The 17,421-nt window shown below is 44.5% G+C and overlaps 1 protein-coding gene across 4 annotated transcripts in view; it reads right to left on the reverse strand.

The window, feature by feature from the left end:
• Positions 1-247: 247 nt before the first annotated feature.
• The window catches only part of LYPD6 (LY6/PLAUR domain containing 6), a 65,550-nt gene continuing 48,376 nt past the window's right edge, over positions 248-17,421 (reverse strand). For all 4 annotated transcript variants that reach the window (XM_077272990.1, XM_077272993.1, XM_077272991.1 and 1 more), the window contains exons 5-6: positions 9,300-9,430; positions 248-2,299 (exon numbers count right to left, since the gene is read on the reverse strand). In XM_077272990.1, the coding sequence (XP_077129105.1) occupies positions 2,129-2,299; positions 9,300-9,430 (302 nt within the window). In that variant the 3' untranslated portion in view covers positions 248-2,128. The remainder of the gene's footprint in view (positions 2,300-9,299; positions 9,431-17,421) is intronic.

A 17,421-nucleotide genomic window follows, 5' to 3' on the forward strand; every position in this document is an offset into this window, starting at 1 on the left:
TATCAGCAGTGCGATGTGAGAAGCATCTACATTAATCATAGGGTCCTGGGTTCAAATCCCACCAAGGACAACATCTTCAAAGAGTTTGTAATTTCTCCCCGTGTTCGGTGGGTTTCCTTCGGGTTCTCCGGTTTCCTCCCACATTCCAAAGACATACTGATAGGGAATGTAGATTGTGAGCCCCATTGGGGACAGCGATGATAATGTCTGTAAAGCGCTGCGGAATATGTTAGCGCTATATAAAAATAAAGATTATTATTATAGAGGTCATTTTATTATATATTACATTGCAGCAGCGAGTTTATACACAGGAGACGTAACAAAAGTACAACGCTATACTGTACAATATATACAGATCTACAGCAATAAATATTTGTACATCACATGAAGAATACGGTCTATGTATGTACATCGCTGTCCTGGCCATAGGTGCAATACCGGAGCCCATAGGTCAGTGTACAGGACCGGTGGCGGTATATAGAGTCTGGACTGTATACCCTCATGGGCCATCCTGTAAATATCACATATGAACACAGTATGGTGTGCCCCCATGAAGGGGGGGAGGGTATACAGATTGGATGGTCCCATTTTGTTACAAGGGTCCTCCAATAAAAAGCTGATCTCAGCACTATTGGAGGATTCTAACTGCAACTGTTTCATTTCCCTGCAGCGCCCCCGCTGGTCAAATGAAGCTTTTAATTGAAACTGATTGTCGGGAGGATCATGGCCCATTATTTTATTTATATGATATAGAGATCAATTTGTAGACCAGTTGGTAGATCAGGGAAGAACGGAATCGCTTCCTCAGATTACCGTGACCCTGGAATAAGTGCTACCTTTAGCCACCACTAGGGGGAGCTCACTGCATACAGATTTTTACAGCTACAATGAGTCCTACACCAGCTGTGTTAATACGTACTCAGCGCCCTCTAGTGGTGGCTCCATGCACCTAAAAGATCTACCACTTATGAAGCCAGAAGCCCAGAACTCGCCTGTATAGATATTATATAGTTAATCAGCACAGGACTTAAAAAAAACAAGTGGGAATACGAGCTTTAACATCATAGTACATTTGCCAGAACTGTCTTTGAGGTGGAGGAGTGGGAATTTTTAAGTGCATAAAATCATTTCTGGGTTGGGCAACAGGACTTCAGAGTTTAACAAAAACACTAGGACATAACTATACTTGGCACTTCATACTTAAGTTATATATTAACTTTGACATACATTTTCCAGTTTATATCACCTGGTATCCAAATTGATTTTGTACGGTTTAACACTTTTTTTTCTCTGCAATTAATTGCCTAATATATCTTCATTGCAGTTAGAGCTCCATTTTTCTGATACAGGGCTCCAAATTCCCTGCTTAGGCTTAGAGTTAAGAGATAACAGTGTGAATGCTTGCAGCCACCACTAGGGGGAGTTTTGTGTATACTGGATATACACAGTATGCAGTCCGCTCCCCCTAGTGGTGGCTGAAGGCAGACCATTTTATCACAGATGATTTGGAGCTCTGCATTGATAAAAAAAATCAAAGCTCCGTACACTAGAAAGGAATCTGAAAAAAATATTCAGCTCAATATTAGGATACAAAATAATCATTCAATTTAAAGAGAGTCCTGGGATAAATACAACATTCTAGGTGACAAATATAATCATCTATGTATCATATTATATAAAAGGTGCCACCCTGGATGACCTTCATTTCAGCACATAGGTATCTGCAGTACAACACACTGCCTCTCTGACCTGCAAAGACTTGTTTTAGGTCCCATCAGAAGACAGGAAAAGTATTAGGAGGGAACGATGAGAGTGACAGTTGCTGAATGTAAACTAGAATGTTTCTATTCACTGACAGCAAGATCAACTTTATGATTTCTAATATGCGGTCAGGTTCAATTACATAAAACATCCTCAGGTCTAACACTAGAAAAGTGAAAAAAGAGGCATGGCATCCAATAATCATTTACTGATTGAGCCCCGAGGCCTCTCGATCTGCAGCCAGATCCTGATATATATTATAGCATAGCATTATAATATGTGTGTTGGCATATAATACAATTATTTACAGAGTCCAGGGGGGTCACATAAATAAATCCTATGTACACATCCATGGTGAGGATCAAGCTCACGTTAGTAATAGCCGCATAGTGAATACTAAGCATAGCAGGTAGGTGGCGCTGTGGGCGGAATGTCTCTGGGAGTGACTGAGTGGGGACGTTGTCGCAAAAACGGCATCTGTATCGTTCCTGGGAACAGCCATGTTACAGATATTCCCTTCACAACATGAAGAGCAGACCTAGAGGAACAAGACAGTAAAGGTTAAAACTCAAGAAGGAATTGCCTAAATAACAATTGCTTTACATATGATAATTGTTGCAGCTATTACCTTTTACTAGGGAACCTGTCATGTTCTCAATGGCAAGAGAACATAGCATCAGCATATATAGGAACTAGCTCTTGGAAGATGGGAACTGAGCTGGCCATGAACTAAACCTAACGCACAACTAGCAGTGGCCGGGTAGCATGCCTACGTTGATTCTAGATGCCCAGCACCAGCCGGAGGACTAAATAATGCTAGCAGAGGAAAATATAAGTCCTAGCTCACCTCTAGAGAAATACCCCGAAAGGAGACAGAGGCCCCCCACATGTATTGGCGGTGAATCAAGATGAAATAACAAACGTAGTATGAAAATAGGTTTAGCAAATTTGAGGTCCACTTACTACATAGCAGAAGACAGAAAGGACACTTTCATGGTCAGCTGAAAACCCTATCAAAACACCATCCAGAAATTACTTTAAAACTCTGGCATTAACTCATAACACCAGAGTGGCAATTCCTGTTCACAAGAGCTTTCCAGACACAGTAACGAAACTACAGCTGTGAACTGGAACAAAAATGCAAAAACAAACATGGACAAGAGTCCAACTTATCTAGTAGTTGTCTAGGAGCAGGAACAAGCACAGAGAGGCTTCTGATAACATTGTTGACCGGCAAGCAACTAACAGAGCAGCAAGGTTATATAGCGACTCCCACATCTTGATGGGAACAGGTGAACAGAGAAGATGAAGACACCAGTTCAATTCCACCAGTAGCCACCGGGGGAGCCCAGAATCCAAATTCACAACAGTACCCCCCCCTCAAGGAGGGGGCACCGAACCCTCACCAGAACCACCAGGGCGATCAGGATGGGCCCTATGAAAGGCACGAACCAGATCAGAGGCATGAACATCAGATGCATTCACCCAAGAATTATCCTCCTGGCCGTATCCCTTCCACTTGACCAGATACTGGAGTCTCCGTCTGGAAACACGAGAGTCTAAGATTTTCTCCACAACGTACTCCAACTCACCCTCAACCAACACCGGAGCAGGAGGCTCAACGGAAGGCACAACCGGTACCTCATACCTGCGCAATAATGACCGATGAAAAACGTTATGAATAGAAAAGGATGCAGGGAGGTCCAAACGGAAGGAAACAGGGTTAAGAATCTCCAATATCTTATACGGGCCGATGAACCGAGGCTTAAACTTAGGAGAAGAGACCCTCATAGGGACAAAACGAGAAGACAACCACACCAAATCCCCAACACAAAGCCGAGGACCAACACGACGGTGGCGGTTGGCAAAAAGCTGAGTCTTCTCCTGGGACAACCTCAAATTGTCCACCACCTGCCCCCAGATCTGATGCAACCTCTCCACCACAGCATCCACTCCAGGACAATCCGAAGATTCCACCTGACCAGAGGAAAATCGAGGATGAAACCCCGAATTACAGAAAAACGGGGACACCAAAGTGGCAGAGCTGGCCCGATTATTGAGAGCGAACTCTGCCAATGGCAAAAAAGCAACCCAATCATCCTGGTCAGCAGACACAAAACACCTCAGATATGTCTCCAGGGTCTGATTAGTCCGCTCGGTCTGGCCATTCGTCTGAGGATGGAAAGCGGACGAAAAAGATAAATCTATGCCCATCCTAGCACAGAATGCCCGCCAAAATCTAGACACGAATTGGGTCCCTCTGTCCGAAATGATATTCTCAGGAATACCATGCAAACGAACAACATTTTGAAAAAACAGAGGAACCAACTCGGAAGAAGAAGGCAACTTGGGCAGAGGAACCAAATGGACCATCTTAGAGAAACGGTCACACACCACCCAGATGACAGACATCTTCTGAGAAACAGGCAGATCTGAAATAAAATCCATCGAGATGTGCGTCCAAGGCCTCTTAGGAATAGGCAAGGGCAACAATAATCCACTAGCCCGAGAACAACAAGGCTTGGCCCGAGCACAAACGTCACAAGACTGCACAAAGCCTCGCACATCTCGTGACAGGGAAGGCCACCAGAAGGACCTTGCCACCAAATCCCTGGTACCAAAAATGCCAGGATGACCTGCCAACGCAGAAGAATGAACCTCAGAGATGACTCTACTGGTCCAATCATCAGGAACAAACAGTTTATCAGGTGGGCAACGATCCGGTCTATCCGCCTGAAACTCCTGCAAGGCCCGCCGCAGGTCTGGAGAAACGGCTGACAATACCACTCCATCCTTAAGGATACCTGTGGGCTCAGAGTTACCAGGCGAGTCAGGCTCAAAACTCCTAGAAAGGGCATCCGCCTTAACATTCTTAGAACCCGGTAGGTATGACACCACAAAATTAAACCGAGAGAAAAATAATGACCAGCGCGCCTGTCTAGGATTCAGGCGCCTGGCGGTCTCAAGATAAATCAAATTTTTGTGGTCAGTCAATACCACCACCTGATGTCTGGCCCCCTCAAGCCAATGGCGCCACTCCTCAAAAGCCCACTTCATGGCCAAAAGCTCCCGATTCCCAACATCATAATTCCGCTCAGCGGGCGAAAATTTACGGGAAAAGAAGGCACAAGGCCTCATCACGGAGCAGTCAGAACTTTTCTGTGACAACACTGCCCCAGCTCCGATCTCAGAAGCGTCGACCTCAACCTGAAAAGGTAGAGCAACATCAGGCTGACGCAACACAGGGGCAGAGGAAAAACGGCGCTTAAGCTCCCGAAAGGACTCCACAGCATCAGGGGACCAATCAGCAACATCAGCACCCTTCTTAGTCAAATCGGTCAATGGCTTAGCAATATCCGAAAAACCAGCAATAAATCGACGATAAAAGTTAGCAAAGCCCAAAAATTTCTGAAGACTCTTAAGAGAAGAGGGCTGCGTCCAATCACAAATAGCTTGAACCTTGACAGGATCCATTTCAATGGAAGAGGGAGAAAAAATATATCCCAAAAAGGAAATCCTCTGTACCCCAAAAACACACTTAGAACCCTTCACACACAAAGAATTAAACCGCAAAACCTGGAAAACCCTCCTGACTTGCTGGACATGAGAGTCCCAGTCATCCGAAAAAATCAGAATATCATCCAGATACACAATCATAAATTTATCCAAATAATCGCGAAAAATATCATGCATAAAGGACTGGAAAACTGACGGAGCATTTGAAAGACCAAAAGGCATCACTAAATACTCAAAGTGGCCCTCGGGCGTATTAAATGCGGTTTTCCACTCATCCCCCTGCCTGATTCGCACCAAATTATACGCCCCACGAAGGTCAATCTTAGAGAACCACTTGGCCCCCTTTATGCGAGCAAACAAATCAGTAAGCAACGGCAATGGGTATTGATATTTAACAGTGATTTTATTCAAAAGCCGATAATCGATACATGGTCTCAAAGAGCCGTCTTTTTTTGACACAAAGAAAAAACCGGCTCCTAAGGGAGATGACGATGGACGAATATGTCCCTTTTCCAAGGACTCCTTTATATATTCTCGCATAGCAGCATGTTCAGGCACAGACAGATTAAATAAACGACCCTTTGGGTATTTACTACCCGGGATTAAATCTATGGCACAATCGCACTCTCGGTGCGGAGGTAACGAACCAAGCTTGGATTCTTCAAAGACGTCACGATAGTCAGACAGGAACTCAGGAATTTCAGAGGGAATAGATGATGAAATGGAAACCACAGGTACATCCCCATGAGCCCCCTTACATCCCCAGCTCAACACAGACATAGCTCTCCAGTCGAGGACTGGGTTGTGAAATTGCAGCCAAGGCAATCCTAGCACCAAATCATCATGTAGATTATACAGCACCAGAAAGCGAATAATCTCCTGGTGATCCGGATTAATACGCATAGTTACTTGTGTCCAGTATTGTGGTTTATTATTAGCCAATGGGGTGGAGTCAATCCCCTTCAGAGGAATAGGAGTCTCCAAAGGCTCTAAATCATACCCACAGCGATTGGCAAAGGACCAATCCATAAGACTCAAAGCGGCGCCAGAGTCGACATAGGCATCCGCGGTAATAGATGACAAAGAGCAAATCAGGGTCACAGATAGAATAAACTTAGACGGTAAGGTGCAAATGGAAACAGATTTATCAAGCTTTTTAGTGCGCTTAGAGCATGCTGATATAACATGAGTGGAATCACCACAATAGAAACACAACCCATTTTTCCGTCTAAAATTCTGCCGCTCGCTTCGGGACAGAATTCTATCACACTGCATACTCTCTGGCGACTTCTCAGTGGACACCGCCAGATGGTGCACTGGTTTGCGCTCCCGCAAACGCCTATCGATCTGAATAGCCATTGTCATGGACTCATTCAGACCCGCAGGCACAGGGAACCCCACCATAACATCCTTAATGGCATCAGAGAGACCCTCTCTAAAAGTCGCCGCCAGGGCGCACTCATTCCACTGAGTAAGCACAGACCATTTACGGAATCTTTGGCAGTAAATTTCCGCTTCATCTTGTCCCTGAGATAGGGACATCAAAGTTTTTTCTGCCTGAAGCTCCAAATGAGGTTCGTCATAAAGCAACCCCAAGGCCAGAAAAAACGCATCCACATTGAGCAACGCAGGATCCCCTGGTGTCAATGAAAAAGCCCAGTCTTGAGGGTCGCCCCGGAGCAAGGAAATCACAATCCTGACCTGCTGTGCAGGGTCTCCGGCAGAGCGAAATTTCAGGGACAAAAATAATTTGCAATTATTTCGAAAATTCTGAAACCCAGATCTATTCCCCGAGAAAAATTCCGGCAAAGGAATTCTCGGCTCAGATACAGGTGCATGACAAACAAAGTCTTGCAAATTTTGTACCTTCGTGGCGAGATTATTCAAACCTGCAGTTACACTCTGAAGATCCATTACAAACAGGTGGACACAGAGCCAAAAAAAAAAAAAAAAATCTCAGCAGACTTCTTATTTCTCTCCTTTCTCAGCCAAGGATTTTAACCCTTTAGTGGGCCGGTCAAACTGTCATGTTCTCAATGGCAAGAGAACATAGCATCAGCATATATAGGAACTAGCTCTTGGAAGATGGGAACTGAGCTGGCCATGAACTAAACCTAACGCACAACTAGCAGTGGCCGGGTAGCATGCCTACGTTGATTCTAGATGCCCAGCACCAGCCGGAGGACTAAATAATGCTAGCAGAGGAAAATATTAGTCCTAGCTCACCTCTAGAGAAATACCCCGAAAGGAGACAGAGGCCCCCCACATGTATTGGCGGTGAATCAAGATGAAATAACAAACGTAGTATGAAAATAGGTTTAGCAAATTTGAGGTCCACTTACTACATAGCAGAAGACAGAAAGGACACTTTCATGGTCAGCTGAAAACCCTATCAAAATACCATCCAGAAATTACTTTAAAACTCTGGCATTAACTCATAACACCAGAGTGGCAATTCCTGTTCACAAGAGCTTTCCAGACACAGTAACGAAACTACAGCTGTGAACTGGAACAAAAATGCAAAAACAAACATGGACAAGAGTCCAACTTATCTAGTAGTTGTCTAGGAGCAGGAACAAGCACAGAGAGGCTTCTGATAACATTGTTGACCGGCAAGCAACTAACAGAGCAGCAAGGTTATATAGCGACTCCCACATCTTGATGGGAACAGGTGAACAGAGAAGATGAAGACACCAGTTCAATTCCACCAGTAGCCACCGGGGGAGCCCAGAATCCAAATTCACAACAGGAACCTATAGACGCAAGTTCCCTGTCTGTCATAAAACAGGCAATCCTGGCCGATGAGCTGTCTGTCTAGGCAGCTTTGACCAGGATGCTGGCTACTGTATATGGCAGCTTGTATTCTGCTGACCGATTTGTTAGAAACATAATACTTGGGTGCATGTGGTTACCACTAGAGGGAGCCCACTGCCATCACCTCCAGAGGGAGCCCACTGCCGTCACCTCCAGAGGGAGCCCACTGCCATCACCTCCAGAGGGAGCCCACTGCCGTCACCTCCAGAGGGAGCCCACTGCCGTCACCGCCAGAGGGAGCCCACTGCCGTCACCTCCAGAGGGAGCCCACTGCCGTCACCTCCAGAGGGAGCCCACTGCCGTCACCGCCAGAGGGAGCCCACTGCCGTCACCGCCAGAGGGAGCCCACTGCCGTCACCGCCAGAGGGAGCCCACTGCCGTCACCGCCAGAGGGAGCCCACTGCCGTCACCGCCAGAGGGAGCCCACTGCCGTCACCTCCAGAGGGAGCCCACTGCCGTCACCTTCAGAGGGAGCTCACTGCCGTCACCTCCAGAGGAAGCTCACTGCCGTCACCTCCAGAGGGAGCCCTCTGCCGTCACCTCCAGAGGGAGCCCACTGCCGTCACCTCCAGAGGGAGCCCACTGCCGTCACCGCCAGAGGGAGCCCACTGCCGTCACCGCCAGGGGGAGCCCACTGCCGTCACCGCCAGAGGGAGCCCACTGCCGTCACCTCCAGAGGGAGCCCACTGCCGTCACCTCCAGAGGGAGCCCACTGCCGTCACCGCCAGAGGGAGCCCACTGCTGTCACCGCCAGAGGGAGCCCACTGCCGTCACCTCCAGAGGGAGCCCACTCCACTGTCTACACCTTATACTCAATAACACATTATGCAGTAAGCTCCTAATTTCTCCCTAGTGGTGGCCGTCAGCAGCCAATATTATATTCTTCTAACTTCAGTCCATACAAAGGATTTGTAGCTTGGTATCAGGAAAATAAAGCTGGGGCTGCTATAAAGATATGCTAACAAATTAGTCATCACAGAATGTAGGACTAAAACCTGACATAACAAAGGGATGACATTCACTATTTCCACATAAAAGAGGTATAAAGTGGAGGGGGGGGGGGGTACAATATAAATTGGCCCTAAATTGAGTCGAGGGCTGCAGACTTCCGTCAGGGGAGACCACATCTTAAAGATTAAGTTAAAGAGGTTTTCCAGTCCCAATAAAAACAAACATTCTCTGTATAAAACTGCAGGCATATCGCTTACCCTGTGTCCCTGAAGATCGGACTCTCTGCATCCCGTGTTCAGGCACTTCCCCAGCGAGGCACAGCTTTTAGTCACTGACAAACTTTCCCCTAATGGATCCATAAGATGCTGAGAATAGCAATATCTGGTATCTGGGGGAAAACATACATAGGTTGTAGAGATCTCTAACGTACAAAGAAAAATATCACAGCGCCACTGACGTCTATTGCCTGTGAGTGGTACTGCAGCTCAACACTATTCACTTTAATAAGGCTCAGCTGTAGTATCAAACAGAGAATGCAGACAAGTTACACGGTTTCCTTAACCCCTTACTTATGTACCATTACACCAATGGCAGTATCCCCTGCTTTGATGCGGGCTTCGGCAGTGAGCCCACCACAAAGCTGGGACATTTCACCTGTTTTGAACAGCTGACATGTGCGCGCAATAGCTGCGGGCTGAATCACGATCCGCCTTCGGCTATTAACTAGTTAAATGCCACTGTCAAACTCTGACAGCGGCATTTAACAAGCACTTCCGGCCATAGGGCCGGAAATGCGCACAACGGTGACCTGCGTCTTGTGATCGGGGGACAGCGATGCGTCGGCATGACAACCAGAGGTATCCTTGAGACCTCTATGGTTGTTGATGCCGCGGATTACTTTGAGCGCCACCCTGTGGTCGGCGCTCATAACAATGCAGCAATTCAGCTACATAGGAGCGATCTGAGCATCGCCTCTACGTAGCAGAGCAGATCAAGCTGTGGCAGCGTCTAGTCTCCCATGGAAAATAGATAATGGCTGCACTCAAGTTTATTGTGCTAAAGCAAGGAAATGTGCAATATATGAAATGTGAACAGCATAATGGCTTGTGAAATTTATGAAAAAACACATGAGATTTTTAGCACAAGATTTGGCCAAACGTTGTGAGCCCATTCACCAAACGTCAAGGTAATCTCAGATCGAATGGGTAACTAACCTGTCTGCCTAGTGTGAACACTTACCTATGGCTAATGACATGGTAAAGCCTGCATTTATAAAGGAGGTTAGAACCAACTGTGTTTGGATGTAATTAAAATCACAGCATGGTGAAGGGCGGGGAGACTATTGAAGCATGCCAAAAGTAAAAAAAAAAAAATGTTTTTAAAAATGTGAAAAAAATTTAAAGAAAAATTTCAAATCACCCCCCCTTTGGCCCCATTCAAAATATAACAATAAAAATAAAATCAAACAGACATATTTGGTATCGCCGAGTCCAGTGATCTAACAATAAAAAAAAGGGATTAACCTGATCGATAAACGTCGTAGCGAGAGAAAAAATAAAAACGCCAGAATTATGTTTTTTGGTCACCGCTACATTGCATTAAAATGTAATAACGGGCGATCAAAAGAACATATCTGCACAAAAATGATATCATTAAAAAAGTCAGCTCGGTGCGCAAAAGATAAGCCCTCATCCAACCCGAGATCACGAAAAATGGAGACTCTACGGGTCTCAGAAAATGGCGCAATTTTTTTTTTTATTTTATTTTAAAGCAAATTTTGGAATTTTTTTTTACCACTTAGATTAAAAAGAACCTAGACATGTTTGGTGTCTATGAACTCGTAATGATTTTTTTTCCCATTTTCTGTTACATGATATGGTAAAACCAATGGTATCGTTCAAAAGCACAACTCGTCCCGCAAAAAATAAGCCCTCACATGGCCATATTGATGGAAAATAACAAAAAGTTATGGCTCTTGAAAGAAGGGGAGCGAAAAACGAATACACAAAACCCCCAAAAGCTCCGGGGGTTAAAGGGTTAAAAAAGCAGATGTTTTTTAGTTTTATAAAATCCCTTAAAAAATTAAACTTTCACTCTCCAGGATGTAATAGTACATAACGGGAACGGTGCAGGTACATGGAGCAGTCTCCTGCGCTGAGCCCACTCCATACAGGGCAAGCCCCTGCTTCTAATAGCAGCACTCACAGATGGCTCCAATCACTGCTGTGCTACCATTTAAAGGGGTTATCCATGACTATATTAATTTTTTCTGAGGGCCTAAGGTTAGCAACTACCTTCCTGATCATTTATTCCTGGATAACCCCTTAAATGTTGCTGTCAATCTCTCATTGTGGGGTATTTCCGTCTCCAAGATCATATCCCATTATTTAGTAGGTGTAATAATTATCATTACAGCAAATGCCTACAATTAGAAATCAAGTATAGTTCTTCTGATTAGCTATGTTGCTAACCCCATGTGGAAGGCATTGCAGTAGCTTAGGTATCCATGGTTACGACCATTGATATAGTGACAGTTAGTTGCCGTAACCATGGATACCCAAGCTACTGCAATGCCCTGCACATGGGGTAAGCGACATAGCTAATCAGAAGAACTATACTAGATTTCTAATTGGATGTATTTGCTAATATTATTATTACTACACCTACTACATATCGAGATAGGATCCTGGAGATGAAAATACCCATTTAATTCAAGCACATATCTGATGGGGCATCCATTTGGACTGGGGGGCCATCAACATAATCTCCTCCCGGATCCCCCCTTCCCCCTTCCACACACACATCTTTCACCATGCAACAAATATGAATGCAAGGTGCAGATAAATTAGCATGATGGCCAAGGGCCTGCTGAAGGGTCCGGCTGGTACCATTTTGGTGCTCACAATTAGGCTTTACAAGAGACTGGGATTTTCATTATATAAAGTACTGTCATTTTGTGGTATATAGTATAAGTGATCAAATGATTGTAGGTTTAAGTCCCTTTAAGGGCTAAAAAGTAAAAAAAAAACAAAAAACCTAAAAGTTATTAAAAATATTTATAAAATAAATTTAATCACCCTGCAAAAAAATAAATAGAAAAATATATAAAGCATCTTTAGTATTGTCACATGCATACAAGTGCAAGCTTGTTTAGCCCTACAGTAAACATTGTAAAGAAAAAAATCATAACAAAAATGAAGTAGTTTTTTTTTTATGGCGGCAACTTTCACAAAGAATGCAATAAACAGTGATCAAAACATCATATATACCCCAAAATGGTAATATTAACTACAGCTCTGTACACCGAAAAACAAAAGCTCTCAAACAGCTCCATCCATGGAAGAATAAAAACGTTCTGGCTATCAAAAATGGCCACTTAAATTTGTAAAAAAAAAGAAAAAAAATCAATTAAAAAAAAATAAAACATAAAACAACTATACAAGTTCGGTATCTCTGTTGTGTACTGACTTGAAAAATCCTATTGCCAAGTCATTTTGCTGCAACATGAACACCATAAAAATGAAATCCAAAAATCAATGGCGAAACTGCATTTTTTTTTAACCATTTCACTACACTCGGAATTTTTTTCCCCATTTTCCAGTACATTATATGATAAAAAAAAAAGAATGGTGACAGTCAAAACTTATATATCGTCCAGCAAAAAAAAAAACAGCCACCATATGGCTATGATGATGGAAAAATATTATAAAGTTATGTCTCTTGGAAAAAGGGGATGAAAACGCCAAAAGTACAAAAATTAAAAAAATGGCTTCTTGTTAAGGTGGTAACGAGGTTGTAAGAAGTACAGGTTCAATCAAGGTCCAGTTCTCACCCAAAAAGGGACTACTCCCCGGAATGACACAAATTCCGGCCACGTTGTGCCATTTCTTCCCCCATAGGGTCGTGGCACCTCGGCGCCGCCATGACCACGGGGCCCTAATAGTTAAATACATATCAAACATTCACAAAGAAATTATGATCTCAACCTGCCCCGAAACAAAACAAGAAGGTAACAAAACCTCCTGACAGAAGGCGCCGTGTTTATACAAGTCGTCTGACAAATCTCTCATCTCCATTCCCAACACATAAGGCTGCAATGCAAAGAGAAATAGTTATTCAGCCAAAAACAATAATAAATAAATTAATAATATTACTGACAGATGATGGATTTGATGCGTGATTTACAAAGCATGCGGTGAGGTTTTTTCGCTGGAATGAATGGATGTGAATTACACAAAATATGGGGGAACAAAAATGTGATTGTGAAAGAAAAAAAATGGTCGTTGTTGCCTGTGGCAACCAATCACAGGACTGTTTACATTTCACCAGAGTGCTTTAAAAAATGAAAGCTGTGCTATGATTGGTTGCTATGGACAACAGAGTGGTTTAAAAATGGAAGCTGCGCTGTGACTGGTTGCTAGGGGCATTAAGCACAGTTTTTCTTTTAGAGAGTTTGATAAATCCCCCCATAATTTATATTGGTAGTCCACGTTGTTTTCTGGCCTCACCATCTAATGACTGACATAAACACCAATATTCAACATGGTGGCACCTATCGATCGCCTACCCCCTGGGCACAGCGGCCTACTGCCTCCAGTTACAGAATATACAGATGTGAATGTTCAGCCTAGCCTGTGATTTCTATAGGGAGAGAGGTAAAAGCTGCTGCCAAACTCCCCTGGCAGCCTCTTATTTCCCATGAAAAAAATGGATCAGCCATTGAAATCCCCAAGGCCCGAACCTTCTATTTGCTCAACATCATCTGTTGCTAGAAGAGTCGGGAGGCCCCCGTAGCCATCCTATGGTCAGCCTGTCCCATCAAATTGGTGGGATCAGATCACTTTCATCTAATGTCCTTAAGGCTACAAGTCTGGTGGTCCAAATGCTATCCATGTATAAGGGCCAGACCGTAGCTGTGTGTGCCATGTGTTATTGTAAAAGAATCACTAAGACAAAAACATGGCGTGCGCCATCCAAGGCCTTATTACATGGAGACAACATGGCTGCTCACACTGCGCTGATAGGTACGCCGCCATGCCCATATCTATTCAGATTGGTTGCCCCAAAAAATTTTAAATAATGTAAAAAAAAAAATGTAGAATTTGGAATTGTAATAATTTGCTTTTTCCGTATGTGTCATAGTATAGGGTCATAACTAATGTAAATAGGAAATGAAAATCCCCAAAAAAATTGGAGGATATGAGCATATTCTGGTATCCACAGCCAGTTATGGAAAAGGTCCCCCCCACCCCGCTTTATAGTGCAGCAAATATCCTCCTGTTATTCCTCTACTACCGGAATTTTCCAAATGACGGAATACGAAAGGCCGATTCATTATTGCAGCTGCGCATTTTTATTGTGGAGTTTTTAATGTATTGTGCCTTTTTATTTGCACCATATTCATCTTTATTATTTATTTATTTATTATTATTTATTTATTTATTCATCTTTGCGTCTTTTTTAAAGTCTATTTTATATACATTGCTAGAAAAAATAAAGGGAACACTTAGGCTACTTTCACACTAGCGTTAACTGCAAACCGTCTCAAAACGTCTTTTTTCAGAAAAAACGCATCCTGCAAAAGTGTTTGCAGGATGCGTTTTTTCCCCATAGACTTGTATTGGCGACGTATTGCGACGGATTGGCATACGTCGTGTCCGTCGTACGCGTCGAAATTTGGCGACACGTCGTCGGCAAAAAACGTTGATTGTAACTTTTTTGTCTCCGCCTAAAAAACGTGTCGCGAATTTAAGTGCCACATATATAAGTGTCACGTACATAAGTGCCACGTATTTAAGTGCCACGTATATAAGTGCCACGTATATAAGTGCCACGTACATAAGTGCCACGTATATAAGTGCCACGTATTTAAGTGCCACGTATATAAGTGCCACGTACATAAGTGCCACATATTTAAGTGCCACATATATAAGTGCCATGTACATAAGTGCCACGTACATAAGTGCCACGTATATAAGTGCCACGTATTTTAAGTGCCACGTATTTCACGTAAATGCCACGATATTTCAGTGCCACGTTGTTATGACCCCAATGGCGAGGGTCTCAGAGGAACGTGGAAGTCTGCAGAATACAAAAATCCAGCTCATAGGGCAGTGGTAACTGGGTTGACCATATATCTACTCCTAACGCCAACACTAGAAGTAGCCGGGGATCATTCCTACGTTGATTCTAGATGACACGCGCCAGCCGGAGAATCTAGCTACCCCTAGTAGAGGAAAACAAAGACCTTTCTTGCCTCCAGAGAAGGGGACCCCAAAGCTGGATAGAAGCCCCCCACAAATAATGACGGTGAGGTAAGAGGAAATGACAAACACAGAAATGAACCAGGTTTAGCACAGAGAGGCCCGCTTACTGATAGCAGAATAAAGAAAGGTAACTTATATGGTCAACAAAAACCCTATCAAAATCCACACTGGAAATTCAAGAACCCCCGAACCGTCTAACGGTCCGGGGGGAGAACACCAGCCCCCTAGAGCTTCCAGCAAAGGTCAGGATATAGATTTGGAACAAGCTGGACAAAAATACAAAACCAAAACAAATAGCAAAAAGCAAAAGGCAGACTTAGCTGATATAACTGGAACCAGGATCAGTAGACAAGAGCACAGCAGACTAGCTCTGATAACTACGTTGCCAGGCATTGAACTGAAGGTCCAGGGAGCTTATATAGCAACACCCCTAACTAACGACCCAGGTGCGGATAAAAGGAATGACAGAAAAACCAGAGTCAAAAAACTAGTAACCACTAGAGGGAGCAAAAAGCAAATTCACAACAGTACCCCCCCCTTAGTGAGGGGTCACCGAACCCTCACCACGACCACCAGGGCGATCAGGATGAGCGGCATGAAAGGCACGAACTAAATCGGCCGCATGAACATCAGAGGCGACCACCCAGGAATTATCCTCCTGACCATAGCCCTTCCACTTGACCAGGTACTGAAGCCTCCGCCTGGAGAGGCGAGAATCCAAGATCTTCTCCACCACGTACTCCAACTCGCCCTCAACCAACACCGGAGCAGGAGGCTCAGCAGAAGGAACTACAGGCACAATGTACCGCCGCAACAAGGACCTATGAAATACATTGTGAATAGCAAACGACACAGGAAGATCCAGACGAAAAGATACAGGATTAAGGATTTCCAATATCTTGTAAGGCCCAATAAAACGAGGTTTAAATTTGGGAGAGGAGACCTTCATAGGAACAAAGCGGGAAGAAAGCCACACCAAATCCCCAACGCGTAGTCGGGGACCCACACCGCGGCGGCGGTTGGCAAAGCGCTGAGCCTTCTCCTGTGACAACTTCAAGTTGTCCACCACATGATTCCAGATCTGCTGCAACCTATCCACCACAGAATCCACCCCAGGACAGTCAGAAGGCTCCACATGACCCGAAGAAAAGCGAGGATGGAAACCAGAGTTGCAGAAAAAAGGCGAAACCAAGGTGGCGGAACTAGCCCGATTATTAAGGGCAAACTCAGCCAACGGCAAGAATGTCACCCAATCGTCCTGATCAGCAGAGACAAAACACCTCAAATAAGCCTCCAAAGTCTGATTGGTTCGCTCCGTCTGTCCATTAGTCTGAGGATGGAAAGCAGACGAAAACGACAAATCAATGCCCATCCTACTACAAAAGGATCGCCAGAACCTGGAAACGAACTGGGATCCTCTGTCTGACACAATATTCTCAGGGATGCCGTGCAAACGAACCACGTTCTGGAAAAACACAGGAACCAGATCGGAAGAGGAAGGCAGCTTAGGCAAAGGAACCAAATGGACCATCTTGGAGAAGCGATCACATATCACCCAGATAACGGACATGCCCTGAGATAGCGGAAGATCAGAAATGAAATCCATGGAGATATGTGTCCAAGGTCTCTTCGGGACAGGCAAGGGCAAGAGCAAACCGCTGGCACGAGAACAGCAAGGCTTAGCTCGAGCACAAGTCCCACAGGACTGCACAAATGACCGCACATCCCTTGACAAGGAAGGCCACCAAAAAGACCTGGCCACCAGATCTCTGGTGCCAAAAATTCCCGGGTGACCTGCCAACACCGAGGAATGAACCTCGGAAATGACTCTGCTGGTCCACTTATCCGGGACAAACAGTCTGTCAGGTGGACAAGACTCAGGCCTATCAGCCTGAAATCTCTGCAACACACGTCGCAGATCCGGAGAAATAGCTGACAAGATAACTCCATCTTTAAGAATACCAACAGGATCAGCGACTCCAGGAGCATCAGGCACAAAGCTCCTAGAAAGAGCATCGGCCTTCACATTCTTTGAACCTGGTAAATACGAGACAACAAAATCAAAGCGGGAGAAAAACAATGACCAGCGGGCCTGTCTCGGATTAAGGCGTTT

The sequence above is a fragment of the Ranitomeya variabilis genome, chromosome 7 (genome assembly GCF_051348905.1).
Source record: "Ranitomeya variabilis isolate aRanVar5 chromosome 7, aRanVar5.hap1, whole genome shotgun sequence".
Classification (NCBI taxonomy): domain Eukaryota; kingdom Metazoa; phylum Chordata; class Amphibia; order Anura; family Dendrobatidae; genus Ranitomeya; species Ranitomeya variabilis.